The following is a 17704-nucleotide window of genomic DNA, read 5'->3' as shown; positions in this document are numbered from 1 at the left end:
CCCGGGCGGGCGAGGGGTGTGTGGTGCCACAGCCAGTGCCTCCCCACGATGGGTGCCCCCTGATGATGGGCATCTCTGCAGGTCCTCGGGGCCCCTCCTGTCTAGGTCTTCACAGAAGCCCAGGCCCTGGGTGCCCAAGGGCCTCGGTGGCCGCGTCTGTGTAACAGAAGCCGAGCGCGGGACAGCTGCAGCTCAGGACTGTCTGAGCCCCGCCCTGCGGGATGCTCTGAGTTCTCGGGGTGTCACTTCTTTGTCCATTTATCTTGGGTCTTGGTTGAGTTCCAGTGGCGGGCAGAGCTCAGATGGGCGCAGGGCTCGCAGTGAACGCCGGCCGGGACAGTGCCAACACCGGGGGCACAGGTGTGATCGGAGGCCACCAGCCTGTGCTGGGTCACTGTGTGGTGCCAGTGGAGGTGCCCTCTGCCCAGGAGCTGTGGGGGAGCCAGGGGCTGCCACCAGGACACCGTGTGGGTTGCTGGGAAGACCCAAAAGTGGGGAGGAAGCTGCCAGGCACGGGGGACAGCAGAGGTGCCTACTTCTCCCGGCAGGGGAAGCCCACCCAGGGCCTCACCGGGGGGCGTGCACAGGCAGGGGCGAGTCTGTGAGGAGAAAATGGTCTCTGGATGGGGAGCCCAGGGCAGGGTCCCCACAAGAAGGTGGTGTCAGACGAGAGTGAAGGGGTTGCCCACTGTCCCCGGCATGTCCAGGCTCGCGAGGGCCTCATCTCCAGAGCCTTCATGCTGGCATCGCCTGTGAGAGGGTTTATCCAGGATGGGACACTTGTCCCAGGGCATCCCCTGCCTGGGGAGTGGCCTCTGACTTTTGGGGAACACAGCTGCCGTGTGAGGCCCCCTGGCCAAGCTGCCCCTCCCTGGCCATTCTACCTGCATCAGCTTAACAGAAACTCCATCTGTGACTGGAGCGTTGCCCCCCCACCCCAGCCTCCACTCCCAGCCAAGGGAACTGCGCCTTGTCTGGCATGGGAGTCGGAGGCAGATCTGGGGCCTGAGGCCCTGAGGCTTCAGGTGAGTCAGCGTCTCCAGGGCAGGGCTGAGGAGGACAGCCACTGCCCTGGGTCCTGGTCTGGGCAGGTGCCCTGAGGCCGGGCGGCCTGCAGCTTTCCCACCACAGTTGGGTCTGGCACCCCCTGCCTGGGATCGCAGGTCCCTGAGCCACAGCCTGAGGCTGCCCATGCAGCCATCCTAGGGGGCCGTGGCCTTCCCAGTGATGGTTGGTTCTGGAAATGCTTCAGGCCCTGAAGTCAAAGGGAGTCCAATAGGAAGACGGGACTGGTGGGGAGGGGTGCGGGCCGGCGGAGTTGTGGGGGCCAGTGGAGGCAGTCAGGGGGTCAGGGAGGACGGGGGAACTGATGGGCAGGGACATGGGAGCTGGGGAAGGGTCTCAGTCTGTCCTGGCCTCTGCCATCCCTGACTGAGTTGAGCTCAATTAATCTGAATTAATCCACTTTTCCCAGCGAGACTGCACCTCCTGCCCAGACAACGCTACTTGTTCGGCTTCTCCCAGGGCCCTGAACCTGCCCTCCCAGGTGCAAATGCTCCTGGCGCCCAGATTTCACATTCCCCCAGGAGATGGGGGCGCCCACTCTGGGAGAGGACGCAGGAGGAGGTGTGCACGGGCCACGTCCCAGGGTCGGTCCCCTAGGCAGGTGGATCACTTGAGGTCAGGAGTTTGAGACCAGCCTGGCCAACATGGTGAAACCCCGTCTCTGCTAAAAATACAAAAATTAGCCAGGCGTGGTGGGTGGCTCACACCCATAATCCCAGCTACTAGGAAGGCTGAGGCAGGAGAACTGCTTGAACCGGGGAGTCGGAGGTTGTAGTGAGCCGGTATCGTACCACTGCACTCCAGCCTGGACAACAGAGTGAGACTCTGTCTCAAAAAAATAACAATAATAAATAAACAGACAGATCTGTGTCATTTCATCGTTAACTGTAAGTAGGCACCAGAAAAGCCCAGAGGAGCCTCTGGGCACCAAACCCGCGGGCGCCTCTGAGGGAGGAGCAGGCACACCCTACATCTTCGTTGTATTCTCTGCTGTGCTTCATTTGTTTGTTTTGTTTTGTTTTCTGTGAACATGTCTTGTTTTTATTGATAAAAACAACAAAGCACAGGATTTAGGAAATGCATCACAGGCACTCGCCTCGCCAGACGGAGCAGGTGCTGCCTGAGTTCCTGGAAGTTCTGGGACCAACCCTCAGGCACAGTGGGTTCTGGACGCTTCTCTTGATGCTGGGGACCTTGAGTTCAGGGAGATTTGAGCTTGTTCCCAGCACTCTCAGGGGTCACACGGTTTGACCAGGTTCGAAGTCACAGCCAAAGACACCGCCCATGATGGCAGTGGAGGCCACGCCGCACCAGGACGTCGGGCCACCCCAGCAGGCCTCTGGTCCCCAAATGAGAACACCTGGAGTCCTTTCCATAAACCCAGGGCCATTTCACTCCTGAGATCTGCTCTGGGGACGTCTGGAGACTCGAGGCAGCTTCTGAGCCACCTTGGGGCGGCGACAGTATCTCCAGGTGAATGAAGAGATGCAGCCTTGGCAGCGCGGCAGGTGGCAGTTTTTCTCCCGTTGGCGTCCGCTGTGCTTTGTTGGGCAGGCTGGCCCTTCTCAAGGCTGCTGCCTCGCACTCTGCAGTAAACCTTTCGGTTCTTTCCACTCGCCAGCGTCTGAGCCACGGCGACGGTCAGTTCCTGGGGTTCTGCAGGGAGCTCCCCTGGGTCCTTCCCTGGGAGCTGTCGAGCATGAACCTGGGTGTGCCCAGCCTGGTCCCGGGCCCTCAGCCTCCCAACGCCCCGTGCCCGTTCTCACTGGCATGGCATGAGTGTCCACGCTGGGCCAGCAGCGCAGGAACTGGAGGCTCCGTTTCAGGATTTCTCCAGTGACAGATGACAGGAATCAGGTCCCTGCTGGCGGCAGCGGATGGGGGTGCAGAACTGCCTTTTTGCTGTTTGCCTGTTTACCCTTTTTGTGCCCACGCCAAGGTGGGAGCCGCTACACCTGGGGAGGTGCTGGAACGTGTGTGGAGGACAGAGCCTGCTGCCGCCTCGGTCTCTGGGTGCCGGGGCAGCCATTCCTTCAAACGATGGGGTCCTTGCAAACTGGTGCCTCCTCAGGAACTGGGAAAGACAGGAGATCGTCAGCGTCACAAGAGACCAAACCCTATTCTGCTAAATTCGAGGGAAGCCACAAGATTGCGCAGGTTTTTCATAATGATCCTTCCACAAAGGACTGCCTGATGCTTCATCGCACGTCCCTGCTTCTGCCACGGTCAGCATCCCTGCAGGACTGTGCTGTCCGCCTCGAATTCGAGGGTCTTGCAAAGCTGGTAAAACGGTGTGTTTTATGAATAGGAAATATTTCTGTGACCAAGCTCGTTAATATAACTTGTCTACCTTTGGGCAGAGTGAAACAGATGATAAATAAGCTCTATTAACATTTTTTTTTTGGTGTAAGGTTTTTTTCTTTTTCATTTGGCTTTTGGAAATTATATTAATGATTTTTTTTTATTCAGATAAAGTAAGAAAAAATTTAAAATTTAAAAAGTACTCCTTGGACTGTAGGTGCATTGCTGGCCCTGGGTTTTTTTTTCTTACTTGGTCACTAGGTTACAAGATAAGGAGGAAAAACTGACTTTCAGACAAACTTGACAGTTTTAATACCTGTATGTCATTGTAAGAAAAAGCTTATGTGATACTTTTAATCAAGATGACTCTTCGGACGCATTACACTGGTTGAATAATTCTGGTTTAACACAGCTCCGTGTCTCCTCTCCCTGGGTCTCTCCGGCATGTGGTTCGGGTCTGCGTGGTCTTGGATTATTCTCTCTTCCATGGCCTTTCCTGCCTCCCCCAGCGTCCTCCACCTTGTGACGTGACGGAACAGTCCTGTTAGGAGACGTGTTTCTCGGTGTGCCCCGGAGGTGGGCCAGCGCAGCCGGGCTGGGCGCGGTGGGGGCTGAAATCAGGCTGCAGTCGTGGCCCGAGGCCTCACACGTGCTGCCCTGATGTGTGGGATTCCAGGGTGGGCACAGCTAGGGGGAAGCCTGGGGTCACAGTGGCTCACAAACCGTATGGGTGGGTGGAGTGGGGCCGTGTGCGGCTGTGGAGTTCGTGGCAGGACTGGGCTTGGAAGGACCAGGGCCATTTGCTGTTGGGCCCTGGTTGCTCCAGGGTTTTGTTCAGTGGGCTGGGAGAAGGGGCCTGGGAAAAAGTTGCCGTCCTCTGTGGCGGGAGAAGGGGAGGCTTCTGGCTGCTCAGGGAGCTGTGGACCTCTTCCTGCCATGGCCCTAGAGCACGCCCCATGGTGAGGCTCTGGGCCAGGGCTTGTGTGGGATGTGGGGAGTACCGGGCTGTGGGGCCTCCTTGGAAGAGGCAACCCCCAAACGCAGACGCCAGTGGGGAAGCAGTTCCACACTTCCCTGCCAGACCCGCAGGCCACACGGCCGCCTTCGACGCACCGTCCCACAGCACAGGCGGGCAGGGGGTGCCCGGGGCCGGTAAATCCCCCTTTGGCCAGGACCAGCGCCGGGATTCCAGCCCAAGTAATGTGGCTTGGTGCTCACTGGAGAGGAGAGGAGGGAAGGTGGTGCCCAGTGTAGGCCCTGACCTGAGCCCGGGACGCCTCACCTGGGCCTGGTGTATTAGTCCGTTTTTATGCTGCTATAAAGAACTGCCCGAGACTGGGTAAAGTATAAAGAAAAGAGGTTTAACTAACTTACGGTTCCGTGTGGCCGGGGAGGCCTCAGGAAACTCAGTCATGGTGGCAGCGGGGACTCCTCTGGGTGGCTCAAGGGCCATCTGGGGGAGTTGGCTGGAAACTGGAGGGGCCCCTCTCCCTGGACTGCCCAGCCCTGGCCAGCCTGTGGGGTGTGCGGTCAGGTACTGACTGATGGGGAACGCACACCCCCCAAGGCCCTGTTTGGAGGCCCCCGTCTTCCACCTGGATGGGCTACAGGCTCAGGATGCAGAGCCTGGCCTTGCGATGTCACACACCCCCGTGGCACCTGGCCTTCCTGAGGCCTTGCGGGCGAGTGACTCGGGACGGGCTGCAGGGCCTGGGTGGGGCCCCAGCTTTCCCCCAGCCTCTGGCCTTGGGGCCCCCAGCACAGGGCCAGCCAGGCTGAGGTTGCACTTCCGACATCAGAGACCCAGACATGGGGTAGCTGTGCAGGCCCCTCGAGGCAGGGGGCTGGGGCTCTCCGCGGTGGGGGCGGTGATGTCTCTCCTAGGTTGGGTGAGGATGTCTGAGGTGGGGGTGGGGATGTCTCTCCCAGGCGGGGGTGAGGATGTCTGAGATGGGGGCGGTGACGTCTCTCCGAGGTGGGGTGAGGATGTCTGAGGTGGGGGCGGTGACGTCTCTCCGGGGTGGGGGTGAGGATGTCTGAGGTGGGGGTGGGGACGTCTCTCTGTGGGGGGGATGCAGACACCCCTACCCGGTTCTTCTCTCCACATTCATGTCTTTGCTATGGCTGTGCCTTTCTGCCTCCCCAGGGAAGCTGTGTAACCAGAACAGAACCTGTATTTCCTCTTGCTGGACCATCCCCTCTGCAGTCTTGCTCACGTGGGCTGGTCCTCTGTCCATAGTCCCCCTCCTTCCTCTCCCTGTCGCCTGGTCTCTCGCCCGGGTCGGAATTCCTGGATGAACAGGACAGAGCGGCCTCAGGAACCACACTCGTCACCCCTGGAAGCAATTATGGGGCCGCAGCAGCCTCGGGCAGCAGGCCCAGGCCCCACCCTCGAAGCCGGGCAGACCTGCTCTCAAGGACTCTACGCTGGAGGGGAAATGCGGCTCCGGGACCCCTGCTCCCACGCGTGCTCCGTGTGGTCCTGTGGCCCCACGCGTCCATAGCATCAGGTTCTCTGGCGAGAGCTAAACCAGGGGAGATGCTGTTGCTCACTCATGTTTACGGAGTCTGAGGTGAGCTAGTCAGGATGGGAAGCTTCTGACACCGAGAGCACTGAGGACCCAGGCTCCTTCCAACTGTGGCTGTGCCATCTGAGACACATAGATTTCACCTCATAGTACCTCATGGCTGCCAAGCTCCAGCCATCAAATTCCATCCTAGCCTGCAGACAGGAAGGAAAAAGAGCAAACTTTCCCTTTTATGGACATCCCTTGAACCAGAACTTAGTAAGATGGCCACACGTGTTGCAAGGGAGACTGGCCATGCACCTGGCCAGGAATGGGGGTTCTATTTCTTTTTTTTTTTTTTTTTTTTTTTTTTGAGATGGAGTCTCCCTCTGTTGCCAGGCTGGAGTGCAGTGGCATGATCTCGGCTCGCTGCAACCTCCACCTCCCAGATTCAAGTGATTCTCCTGCCTCAGCCTCTCCAGTAGCTGGGACTACAGGCACCTGCCACCACACCCAGCTGATTTTTGTATTTTTAGTAGAGACGGGGTTTCACCATGTTGGCCAGGATAGTCTCCATCTCTTGACCTCATGATCCACCTGCCTCGGCCTCCCAAAGTGCTAGGATGACAGGCGTGAGATTTCTCAGGGACACTGGGAAGCTGGCCGCACACCTGGCCAGGAATGGGGGGTCTGTTACTAAGGGACCCTGGTTCTCTCTGACTCTCATTTCTTCAGTCCGCAAGAATGGGGCCCAGAGAGAGGCACAGGATTCTGGGAAGTCTCAGGCCCTGTCCCTGCGGGGCTGGGGCTCAGTGATGCGGAGAAGGGAGGGGAGCAGCCCCTACAGCCCAGAGAGCAAAGCTACTTGTGATGGAGCCACTCCCCTCCCTTCTGAGTGAGTCCTGTGGCCCCAAGTCCTGGGGCTCTCCCTCTCCTAGGGCCTGATATTGGTGGGGGGCTGCCTCACCCCATTGTACGTCAGCCAGTATTTAGGGGCTGAGGTCTCCAAGCTCCTCAAAGGTGGCAGTACATTCTGGGGCTGGGATTCTCAAGAAAAATCCTTCTCAAGCCCCTTAAAAGGCACCCCAGGACAGTCCTGGGTCCAGCCTTCTGCCCTCAGGGTTTGGGGTACGGGCTCCGCAGGGGCCTCCAGCCTAGGCCTCAAGAGCCTCCTTCCAAAGACGAGGTCTCCTGGGGTCAGGGGTTGTAGGGTCTCTGCCCCTTGGGATGTTGAGCACCCCAAGTCCCTCCAGCACCCCGACCCCACCCAGGCTGGACTTAGGGCAGGGCCAGAAAGATGGGCAGGTCTGGATGGGCTCCAGCCACAGGCAGCAGGTGGAGTTCAGCTGCATCCCCATTATCTTAACCCATCTCTTGCCTCTTGTCACAAAGAATTAAAATCCGTAATAAGAACATGTAAGAGCTGCCCGTAACTGTGTGGCCATTAGCCGACTGCACGGGGTGTCAGTCTAGCCAGCTCGCTCCGGTCCCAGTGAATTGTGATAAAAATGTCAAACAATTAGATTATATTGGCCACTAGCACAGTGATGAGTAGCCAGGCAGGCGTGTCCCTCGAGTCACCCTAACAGCAGGAGTGGCTCTGCGCCACGCTAAAGCCGCTCCAGGACAGCAGGACGGGCCGATGGGGGTCAGCATGTCGGCCCAGCAAGCGGGAGCATCCCAGGAACCCACGCCCCGGCCCCTTGGAGCCCAGCTGGAGAGGCTGTGGGGCCAGAGGGAGGCGTGGGGGAGGGGGAGGGGAGGGTAACCCCTGGGAACAGGACAGAGGTGGGGGGCCCAGGCCCCTCTGAGGGTGCAGAGCCCTGAGCTCAGCAAGGAGGGGCAGGGAGCTCCCAGGGCCCAGCCAAGCACTTGGGAAGGGGGCCAGGAGGGGGATGAGCAGCTGACCGACCCCAGAGCCTCAGGTCCACCCCCTTGGCCGGGTCCCCACGGCCCTGTCCCCACGACCCTGTCCCCTCGCAGGACTCTCGCTCCTCCTGCCCTTCCCAGGAACCACGGCTGCCTTTTTTTCTTACGGGTGAAGATGTATTGGAAATTGATTTCTGTGTTGGAAATGGGATAATTAAACTGGTTGTTTCCATCTTCATCATCGTCATCATAAAAAGAGGACAGCCGGGTAAGGCTGGCGTGAGGTGACACCCACGTCTCGCACGAGGGAGCATTAATTGAATACAAATGGCCTCTCCTGAAGTTGCTGAGTTATATTTCAGAGATATGGGATAATGATGCCATTTAATCATTTTTACAAGATATAAAATTACTGGCTCCTCTGGGAAGATCATTAAGGAAAACAATTGTTCACAGCAATTGAAGATAGAGTTTTAATTATTTAACACAGAAATTAAACTATTAGAGACCAGTGTTGGATGAGGCAACTTAATAGAAATTTATACACAAGCGTCTGTGAACATTTTAGTTTTATTAACCCGCCTAATTCCTTCATCCAAATCGGTCTGAAGGGCCTCTTGGCTGTGCCTAGAAGCTGCAGCCCAGAGCCCCTGTGTCTCTGGGGAGGACGGCCAGGGTGTGGCTCAGGGGACATCCCGGGAGCTCCCGGAACCCAAGGGCGCCAGGGCAGGCCCCCAGGCTGCAGGGGAGGGCCTGAGGCTGCCAAAGCAGGGAGAGGCGGAGGTGGGGTAGGGGTCAGGGGGCTGCAGGTGCACCTGGGGATTAAAAGAAGAACGACTGCAGGGTGCTGGCCACACTTTTTGGCCTTCCCTCGGCCTTTTGGGTGGGAATTTCGGGGACCCACCTTCCAAGCCACATGTGTGTGACCCCAGTGGGTATGGGACGGGGAGCACCAGCTGTGCCCAGCCCCCCCAGCCCACTCTGCTGTGGCCCAGACCTGATGGGGCCCTGTCCAGAGAGGCCACGTCCGCCGGTGCAGTGAGGGGCCGAGGCTGCGTTCCAGAGACCGGGCTGCTGGAACTCACACTGCTTTAGAGGGTCCCTGCCAGGTGCTTGTCGCAGGGTAAGGGGGGCTTTAAACGAGGACTCGGACTTGACCATCTCCAAGTGGGGAAGCCGGGAAAGTTACTCGAGACACAGCACGAGCTTCACTGTGCAGGAACGGAGGCTGAAGGGGGCCAGAAAGGAGCCCTCAACATTGCCGTCTGGTGTGGCTTTGGGTGCGGGCTACGAGGGAGCGCTTCCTAAAACCCTCGTTCTAAATGTGTAAACATTTTCCATCTGTAAACTAATAAACGGACATTTTTAGAGGGTGGAAGAACTGAGGGCACCAAATTGGGCAGCTTGTTGGGGGTGCCCTCCACCCACCTGGGACCCGAGCAGGACGAGGCCTCGTGGGAGGGAACCACCAGGGCTGGAGGGAAGTCGCCTCGCCCAGTACGCAGTCAGGAAGCTGGGGGCAGCCCCCAGCCTGGGCACAGTGAGCCTCACCCCGTGCTCTCCCGAAGGCCCGGGCCAGGTTTCCAGCTGCTTTCCGGGGAGAAGATGGGGCTGCCGAGCGTGTGGCCTGGGGCCTGTGCTCACCCGGTCACTGTCCAAGTGGGGACAGCAGTGCAGGAGGGTCCCTGCCTCCCCGATCCCGAGGGTCCTCTGACATGAGGGAGGCCTGGGCTGGGGGCCCGCCGGCTGGTTGCGCATCTCCCGGAAGTCCCGGCCCCCACAACCCACGTGGTTTCTGCAGTGTGCTCAGGGCCTGCAGGCTGAGGGCTGACACCGCGAGAGCACCCTCCGTCCCCCATCATCTCCAATAAATCCCAGGCCTTCTGCTCTTGCCTTACAGTTTTTAGGGTTACATAAATTTCACCGATGCAATTTTTTTATGCTTGAATATATTACAGAATGCCACTTCTGTTACGGAAGCTAATTGATAACGTGATTTGTTATGTTGCCGGGACATAATTCAGAAAGTTATTTTAAAGCCTGTGATGCATGGAACAGCACTCACTGTTTAATATTTCTCACATGCGTGGACACAGCGCAGGGTAAAAAATGTGGTACTGCACGGATGAAATATTTCCAGAAGCTTTTATTCTTGTTGTTTGGGTGGGCGCCAGCAGCTCCATAGAAGGGAACCCATATTTCCAGCGCAGCTCTGATTTGACTTTATTTCCTGGTCATTAGTTAGCTTTTTTTTTTTTTCCTAAACTGAAGCAAGTGTGTGTATATATTTGAAAAAAGAAAAATCAAACAAAAAAAGGGGAATCACACATAACCTTTCAATATTATCAAAGATGTGCATTTAAAAATTTTATGTTAAATTAATGATAGATTCACAGGAAGTTGCAAAAACAGTGCACGGCGCCGCACGTCCACTCCCTGGCTTCCCCAGCGGTGACACGGCACAGATGCAGCAGGCGGCAAAGCCGGGACGTGAGACTGGTTCAAGCTCTCGGCGAGCTGCGGGTGCTGTGGTCTGTGTTCACCACTGGTACAGGCATTCCTTTCTCAGGTAGGGATGGGCGCTGCTGCCACAATCAAGACACACAGCTGGTGTGTCAGCAGCCGGCCGCCGTGCCAGGCGTACTCACTGTGCAGTGCTAGAGCTCTGCTGCGCTGAGATACTCTGCAAGCCGCACCCTGCAGTGTGTGAAGCTTCTGAGGCTGGGTTTGTCCTCAGCCCAACTCCTGGAGGTCTGTCCGGGCCGGAGCCACTGTTCCTTTGCTTCTGTTGCCGGCAGTGTTAACCCTGGGTGGACAGAGCCGGGTTTGACCGTTTGCTCGTGGACAGACGCAGGGTTGCTCTAAACACTCCTGTGCGCATTTGTGTGCACGTGTGTTTCCCGCCCTCTGGGCTAAACGCCTAACAGTGCAGTTGCTGGGTTGCGGCTTGACAAGAATCAGGTAAACTGTTTTCCAAAGAGGCTGCACCACAATGTGTGAGAGCCCATTTCCTGGTGTCCTCACCAGCGGTTGATGGTATCTTTATTCTTTTTTAAATTCCAGCTATAGGAATAGGTTCGTAGACCTTTTTTTTTTTTTTTTTTTTTTTTTTAAATTTGAGACGGAGTCTTACTCTGTCGCCCAGGCTGGAGTGCAGTGGTGTGATCTCGGCTCACTGCAAGCTCCGCCTCCCGGGTTCAAGTGATTCTCCTGCCTCAGCCTCCCGAGTAGCTGGGATTACAGGCATCCGCCACCACACCCGGCTAATGTTTGTGTTTTTAGTAGAGACGGGGTTTCACCATGTTGGCCAGGATGGTCTTGATGTATTGACCTTGTGATCCACCTGCCTCGGCCTCCCAAAGTGCTGGGGTTACAGGCGTGAGCCACCGTACCTGGCCCATAGACCTATTTTGGACAATTCCGGGGCTACCTGTCCTGACCCAGCTGTCTGGGCTCTCTTTGGCCTAGTGCCCTGCAGCAGTTGGATGGGGGCCGAGCTGGGCGCATGGGCTCCACGGGCGCAGTGTGGGCAGGAACGCCTTCAGCAGACCCTTCCCTCCCTCACGGCGCATGGCCCCTGCTGCCCCATCAGACATGAAGGAGATTCTGAAGTTGCACAGGCAGCCTTGGCCTCACGTGGCTCCTGCACTGAGCTCCTGTTGCCCACGGCAGGAGGGGGCTGCCCCCCTGGCCTTCAGGTCCCAGGCTGAAGAAACAGCCCCATGCAGAGGGCGGGCAGGAGCGCCGGCAGGAACACGCGAGGCTCACACTCCGGCCCTTCAAGGCTGTCCTGGGCCTTCCCCTGTTCTTGGCCAGAGCCCATGTGTGTGGCCGGAGGGCAAGTCCCCAGCCCCACGGTCCTCGCATGGACCAATACGCCCTTCGGCCCCCCGCCCCCACCCATCTGCCTGGGTTGGGAGAGACATATCCAGAAGTTCAGAAAGGCCATCTGGAAGGCACCTTTCTTCCCCCAGGAACGCCTGGATGCAGCAGCCCACCAGGAGTATGCACGGAAGAAAAGCATCTCCTCACGAGAAGCTCTACGTGGTGCTTGCTGGCACAGAGCCCCCCACACACGAGTCTCCTTGTTCTGGAAGGTTCCTTCTGAGGGGCCCTGCACATGCGCAGGGGACGTGGCCTGGGCTGGAGTGAGCCCCACCCCTACCTCCACGCTGGAAAGCTGCTGGGTTCAGGGGGCGCATTTCTCGCGGGCCAGCGTCCCAGAAGGTGCTGGGCCAGGAGCCCCCCACCCGGAGCCTCAAGTCACAGAAACCACACACAGAGACTGGCTTTTGTTGTTCACTAAAACACTTACATCAAAAACAGGCTCAGAGTCCAAACAGTGCTTCTGGTCTAAGCAACTCAGCACTAGTGCCCAGTGCAGCACTGACAGGCTCCGTGTGCTGGGGCTCTGAGCCGTGCACCGGGCACCTGGAGGCCCTGCCGGGGGTGCCTCACCCCAGGGAAAGGCGGTTTTGCCGCCAGCATAGACAAGGCCCCCTGCTGTGGGAGCGGCTGCCCGGCGGGAAGTCACTGGGGAAGGATCTCTGGCTGAGGCTGCACCGAGGGCTGGGGAGAGGCCCAGGAAGGGGAGAGAGAGCTGGGAGCTGGGGATGGGAGCCAGGAGGTGGGGGTGGGTTGGCAGAGGGGCAGAGCCAAGGGCAGAGGCAGGTGCTAGGGCCACAGCAGCTGACGGGAGGCAGGTCCAGGCCTGTGCTAGCCAATGGCGTGGTGCGGCAGCCCGTACAGGACCAAGTTGAGCGTGGTGGGAAGGAGCTCGGAGCTCTGGAGCAGTGGCAGCTTGTCCTTCAAGATCTGAGAAACCTCGTCTGTGGAGAAAGGGTGGGAGCTGTGAACCCTGAGGCCCTGCAGGACGTCCAGCCCGGTGAGGGCCAAGGCACAGGTGCGGGGCGTGGTGGCGGCTCCGACTGAGGGCGCTGTGGGGAACACACCGCCATTCGCCAGGCTCCCAGGTGCCTCCACCACCTGCACCCCTCCCGCACCGAGGTGTCCAGGCCCACACAGCCGGGTGATGGCACCAGGACGGGACCTCCTAACCCGAAGCCCAATGTCCCCTCTCTACCCCTCAGCCAGGCGAGCTGCTCCACTCGGGGGCGCCCATCTAGGGTGTGGCTGTGGCCTTAGCAGGGTTGCCTTGCAGGGAGCAGCGTCCTCTGCCCCTTTTGAACAGTGTCAGTCACCCGGGCTCGTGCCTGCATTGCAGGGACCAGAACTTGCAGGTCACCACTGAGCAGCAGCAGCTGAACAGCCGGCCTGGCTCTGCCCTTCCCCAATTCCCCTGCAGAGCACCGTGTGGGCCTCACACCAGCCACACCACCACAGCATCTGTGTCTGCAGCATCCGTGTCTGCGGCATCCGTGTCTGCGCCCTGCTCTGCGTTTGCAGGGATGAGTGTGGGTTCTGTCCGCCTTCCTCCTGCTCCTCGCTCCCTCCCTCCCCTGACAAGTAGGGATCCTTGGGCCCGGCATCCCCGGACCGTGGACCACGTGCTCTTTACACGATAAATTCCTGGTGAGTGGTGGATACTGAAAGCCTTGTGGGACGCCTTCTCAGTCAGGGCAGACCACCCCTTCCGTGCACTGCCGAGTGCCTCAACTCAGGGTCCCGGGAAGCTCCTCTGTGGCTCCTCCTGCCTCACCGTGGCAGGAGGGTTTCGCTGACTCTGAAGGATGGCTGGGCGGGGTTCCGCCTGTCCATGTTTGAGAACAGATCATGTCCCGTGCCCCTTCCCGACTTTTGCCCTGTGAGGTCCAGAGAGGGACGGACGCTGGGTGCCATATGACAGGCAGGCTGCTCTCCAGGAGGCCAATGGGACACACCCCTCAACCCACGAATTCCTCTTCCTGGCTGGGACTCCCGGCCACATCCGTGGCCATCGGGCGCTGTGCTGCAGGCTGTCGGCCCCTGCGAGTCCTTGTCTGGGGAGGGGCCAGGTACAGCTGCCACCTGGATTTCCCGCTGGTTCCCAGAGAGCCCCTGGGCTCAAGGGGATTGTGTGACTGGAGCTGTCAGCGAGGAATCAGCTCTCTGATGACTGCGATGCTCTCCCTCTGGGTTCTGGAGCCACGTGGCATCAAGGGGCCGTCGCTGCCGAGGGGTGTGCCACTGTGGGGGGCTGGGGCAGCGCAGAGACGCAGCCAACTTCCCGGCAAGAACAAGCCCTCCCTCTTTCCGGCTCCTAGTTAATGTCGGGAGTCCCAGTTCCCCACGGAGAAGCGGAGACACCTATCCCTGCAGCGCTGTGGGGTGCACATGCCCCACGGGCAGCGGCTGCGGAGGGTGCTGAAGGCTGCGGGGTGCAGGCCGCCCCTCCCCTACCTTGGTTCACCGCCTCTTCGCCGCTCATCTTCTGAAGGAGGCGCACCGTTTCTCCAACCGGCTTCCCGACGGCCAACAGATCTAGGAGAGAAGCACCCCCTCAGGCAGGCATGGACACCCTGGCAGCCTTGCTGAAGGGGTGCGGGACAAGCCCGGGGTGCCTGGGGCCCACGCACTTTCCCACAAGACGCTGGCCCGCAGCGCGTTGTCCTGCAGCAGCGTCGGCCACTGGTTTGCCAGGATGCTCTTGACACCCACCAGGCTCAGCAGGATGGCCGCCTCGACCGGCTCCTCCAGGGACAGCTGTGAGGCGCTGTGGAGAGCTGGCTCCCGTGGGCTGGCGCCAGGGGCCCAGCCGAGTCGCCCCCTCCCCATGCACACCTCACCAATTGCTGGAACGTATGTGTGCCCCGACAGCTCTCGCCGTTCTTGAAACCTGCCCCCACAGGCCCCTGCTCCCTCGTGGGTCCCATGCCCGTCTGACCTCTCCATCCTCAGCACCCCCGCCCATCCACTCCGAGCAGCCAGGCACCTCCTGTGCTCCATGCTCTCCATGTGCCGCCTCAAGCTCTGGTAGGACCGCGCCAGGTCCAGCAGAACCACCACCTGGCACTCTGCCGGGATGGGAAGGGTGGGAAGGGTGGCTCAGCAGCCTTGGCCCGACACAGGAAGTGGGGGTGGGGGTATGGGCAAGTGGGGCCTGCACTCCCAGGACACGATAGGACATGGCACGCTGGCCACTCAGTTCCAGGCTCTGACCTCATGACCTTCAGGTTCTTTGCAGGGACCCCCTGGCCACAGTGGACCTGGCCAGCCTCAGGAGCCCAGGCCCTTCACAGCCTCCTCCAGGTGATTGTGCTGGGCAACAGGAAGTGTGGGAAGCCCACCTGGGCCCCCCAGCTTCCTCAGCGCCCCCACCATGCCTGGACACCCTGGCACCCCACATGAATGAGGTGTATGAGGTGGAGCCCTCCCCAAGGATGGAGGGATGGGCTGCTGGGGGGCAGCACTGACTGACTGGGGGCCGATGTGAGGGAACACATGCCCCTGTGTGGTGGAGACATGGGAGGCTCTTGGGGTGCAGGGGAGTCCTGGGCACTGGGGATGGGTTGGTCACCCTGGCCTGGGGCCTCCATGGAAGCAGGGACCGGGGGTCAGTGCAACCCTGGGCGTGCCTGCTGCGAGCCCTGTGGATGCCAGGGGACGGCTGCCCACTTCCACTGGCAGCCTGGCCGTTCCTGCTGAAAGGACACCCAGCTGTGTGAGTCCGAGGCTGTGGGGGAGTTGGGGGAGTCCTGGCGAGGCCTCTTCTGCTTTACTCACTGCCTCGCTTGGAATTAAACTTTCAAAGAGGCCCGTTTCTAACTCCACCTAGGATGGGCTTCTGGCACCTCTGATGGCCAAGGCCCAGGCTTGCAGAGCAGAGTGGGGGTCCTGCTTGGCCCCACCCAAGTGCAGGCCCCAGGTGCCAGGTGCCACGGGACAAGTGTCCACACACCTGCTCTGCTCTGTCAACGGGGCCCGCATACCTCCTGGGGGACACAGCGCCTCCCAGGTCCCTGAAAGGCTCCCATCGACCCTGCACAGTGGGGTCGTCAGCAGCCCCACCAGAGAAAGTCACAGCAAGTGGGCTGGCCCTGCAAAGGGGCATCCAGAGGGGGCATCCTGGTGGGGCTGCAGCCACAGGAGCTGAGTCTGAGTGGTGGCCTTGGCACAGAGCTGAGCCCCGCCTGTCTCCTGACCGCTCAGCCTGCAGTGTTGAGTGGCTGCACCTGCTGTCCCCATCAGCACCACCCTCGGGCCATGGCGTGTGATGGGGTGATGTGCCCCCACGCATGTGCTCTGCTCATGCCATGCCCCCAGCCTGCTGTGCCATCCCCACCTCCTGCCAAAAGCCCCCCTTGTGCTGGAGCTGGCTGGGGTGTCACTGTGCTGGGCACGGCAGGACCACACCTGGCAGCCCCTCCATGGCTGGTGGACAGTGAAGGGGAAGGCAAGGCCCCAAGTGCCTATGGTTAGACTAGAGGGGCCCTGAGGGAGGGGCTGTGACCAGTGAGGTCCTGAATTGCCCACCCCAGCCTTCCTGGGCTCCTGGGCCCAGCACTGACTCCTGGCCTGCCAGGTCTGAAAAGCCAGGCTGGGCGGAGTGGCGGCACTCAGAAACGAAGGACAGGAAGGCCAGAAGCTCCTGTGACTTCCACATCTGTGTGGGCCAGGCAGGGGGTGCAGGGGTGAGCAGAGGTCGTCCACCTACAGACAGGAGGGGCTGCGGCCGCAGAGGGTGGGGACAGGAGGGGGCTGCGGCCACAGAGGGTGGGGGCAGGAGGGGGCTGCAGCCACAGAGGGGGGGAGTAGGAAGGGGCTGCGGCCGCAGAGATTGGGGAGTAGGAAGGGGCTGCGGCCGCAGAGGGTGGGGGCAGCCCCAGTAGGTTACAGTGGCCCTGCTTTGTCCTCAGGCGAATTTGTCCTGTGCCCCTGGGGGAAGGGCTGCCAAGACGACCCCTCTCACCTTGCAAGTTCATGGCGACCAACCTCTCCACTAATATATGGGACAGGAAGCTCTCCATCCCATAGAAGAAAAAGCCGCTGCAGCTGCCCAGGGCCTGCTCCCACTGGGCCTGGCTGCAGAGAGAGGAGAGCGCAGGTCAACAGTGCCCATGCACCTACGCCAGACCCCACTGTGTGTTCTTTTTTTTTTTTTTTTTTTTTTTTTGAGACGGAGTCTCGCTCTGCTGCCCAGGCTGGAGTGCAGTGGCCGGATCTCAGCTCACTGCAAGCTCCGCCTCCTGGGTTTACGCCATTCTCCTGCCTCAGCCTCCCGAGTAGCTGGGACTACAGGCGCCCGCCACGTCGCCCGGCTAGTTTTTTGTATTTTTTAGTAGAGACGGGGTTTCACCGTGTTAGCCAGGATGGTCTCGATCTCCTGACCTCGTGATCCGCCCGTCTCGGCCTCCCAAAGTGCTGGGATTACAGGCTTGAGCCACCGCGCCCAGCCACTGTGTGTTCTTAAAGCAGGCCACATCCTGTGTGGTCCACGCCTGTCCCACTTGTGCATTCAACTGAACTTTCTTTCTTGTTCCCAATGCCCACACCTCCCTCCTCTGTGCTCTGACCACAGGGGTTCTGACGGAGCCTAGTCAAGGGGACCCCCCCCATGAGCACTGACTTCTGTGCTGAATGAACAGCCCTCCCCAGGCGGGGCTGGCTGCGGGAAGTGCTGGGGGCGCTTTCCCAATGGCCCAGCACGTGGAGGTCAAGGCACCCCAGTACTCCAGGCAGGGGAGACAGTGACCAGACCAGGGTTCCCTCCTTCCATACAGGACCCCAGCCCTGCCCCTGCAGCGCCCCTCTCTGCACACACTTGCCCCTGCACACACCTGCCCCTGTGCACACCTGCCCCTGCAGCCTCGCCCCTGGCATGGAGCCTGTGACATTGAGCGACCCCTCCCACCCGTGGCGCGTTCTCCCTGGTTGCTCTGGTTCCTTGCTGGCTGCTTGTGGACACCTCTGGACCACAGAACCCCGAGGGCATCTGGGGGCAGAGTCTGCGAGTGGTCTCTGGAGGGGCTGCAGTGCTGGTGGTGAAGAGGCAGCCCCTGCTGCTGGACCACGTGCTATCGGTG

General features: G+C 59.9%; 1 protein-coding gene across 1 annotated transcript in view; it reads right to left on the bottom strand.

Annotated features, from left to right (window-relative positions):
* Nucleotides 1-12053: 12053 nt before the first annotated feature.
* Nucleotides 12054-17704, bottom strand: part of CFAP46 (cilia and flagella associated protein 46) — a 121343-nt gene continuing 115692 nt past the window's right edge. The window contains 5 exon segments of the mRNA XM_033209255.1: nucleotides 12054-12086; nucleotides 12088-12571; nucleotides 14082-14162; nucleotides 14614-14695; nucleotides 16591-16703. Coding sequence (XP_033065146.1) covers nucleotides 12054-12086; nucleotides 12088-12571; nucleotides 14082-14162; nucleotides 14614-14695; nucleotides 16591-16703 — 793 coding nt within the window.

Source organism: Trachypithecus francoisi, unplaced genomic scaffold, assembly GCF_009764315.1.
Source record: "Trachypithecus francoisi isolate TF-2019V2 unplaced genomic scaffold, Tfra_2.0 Lachesis_group9, whole genome shotgun sequence".
NCBI lineage: Eukaryota > Metazoa > Chordata > Mammalia > Primates > Cercopithecidae > Trachypithecus > Trachypithecus francoisi.
The sequence above is the reverse complement of the archived record's forward strand: the minus strand, read 5'-3'. Positions and strand labels throughout refer to the sequence as shown.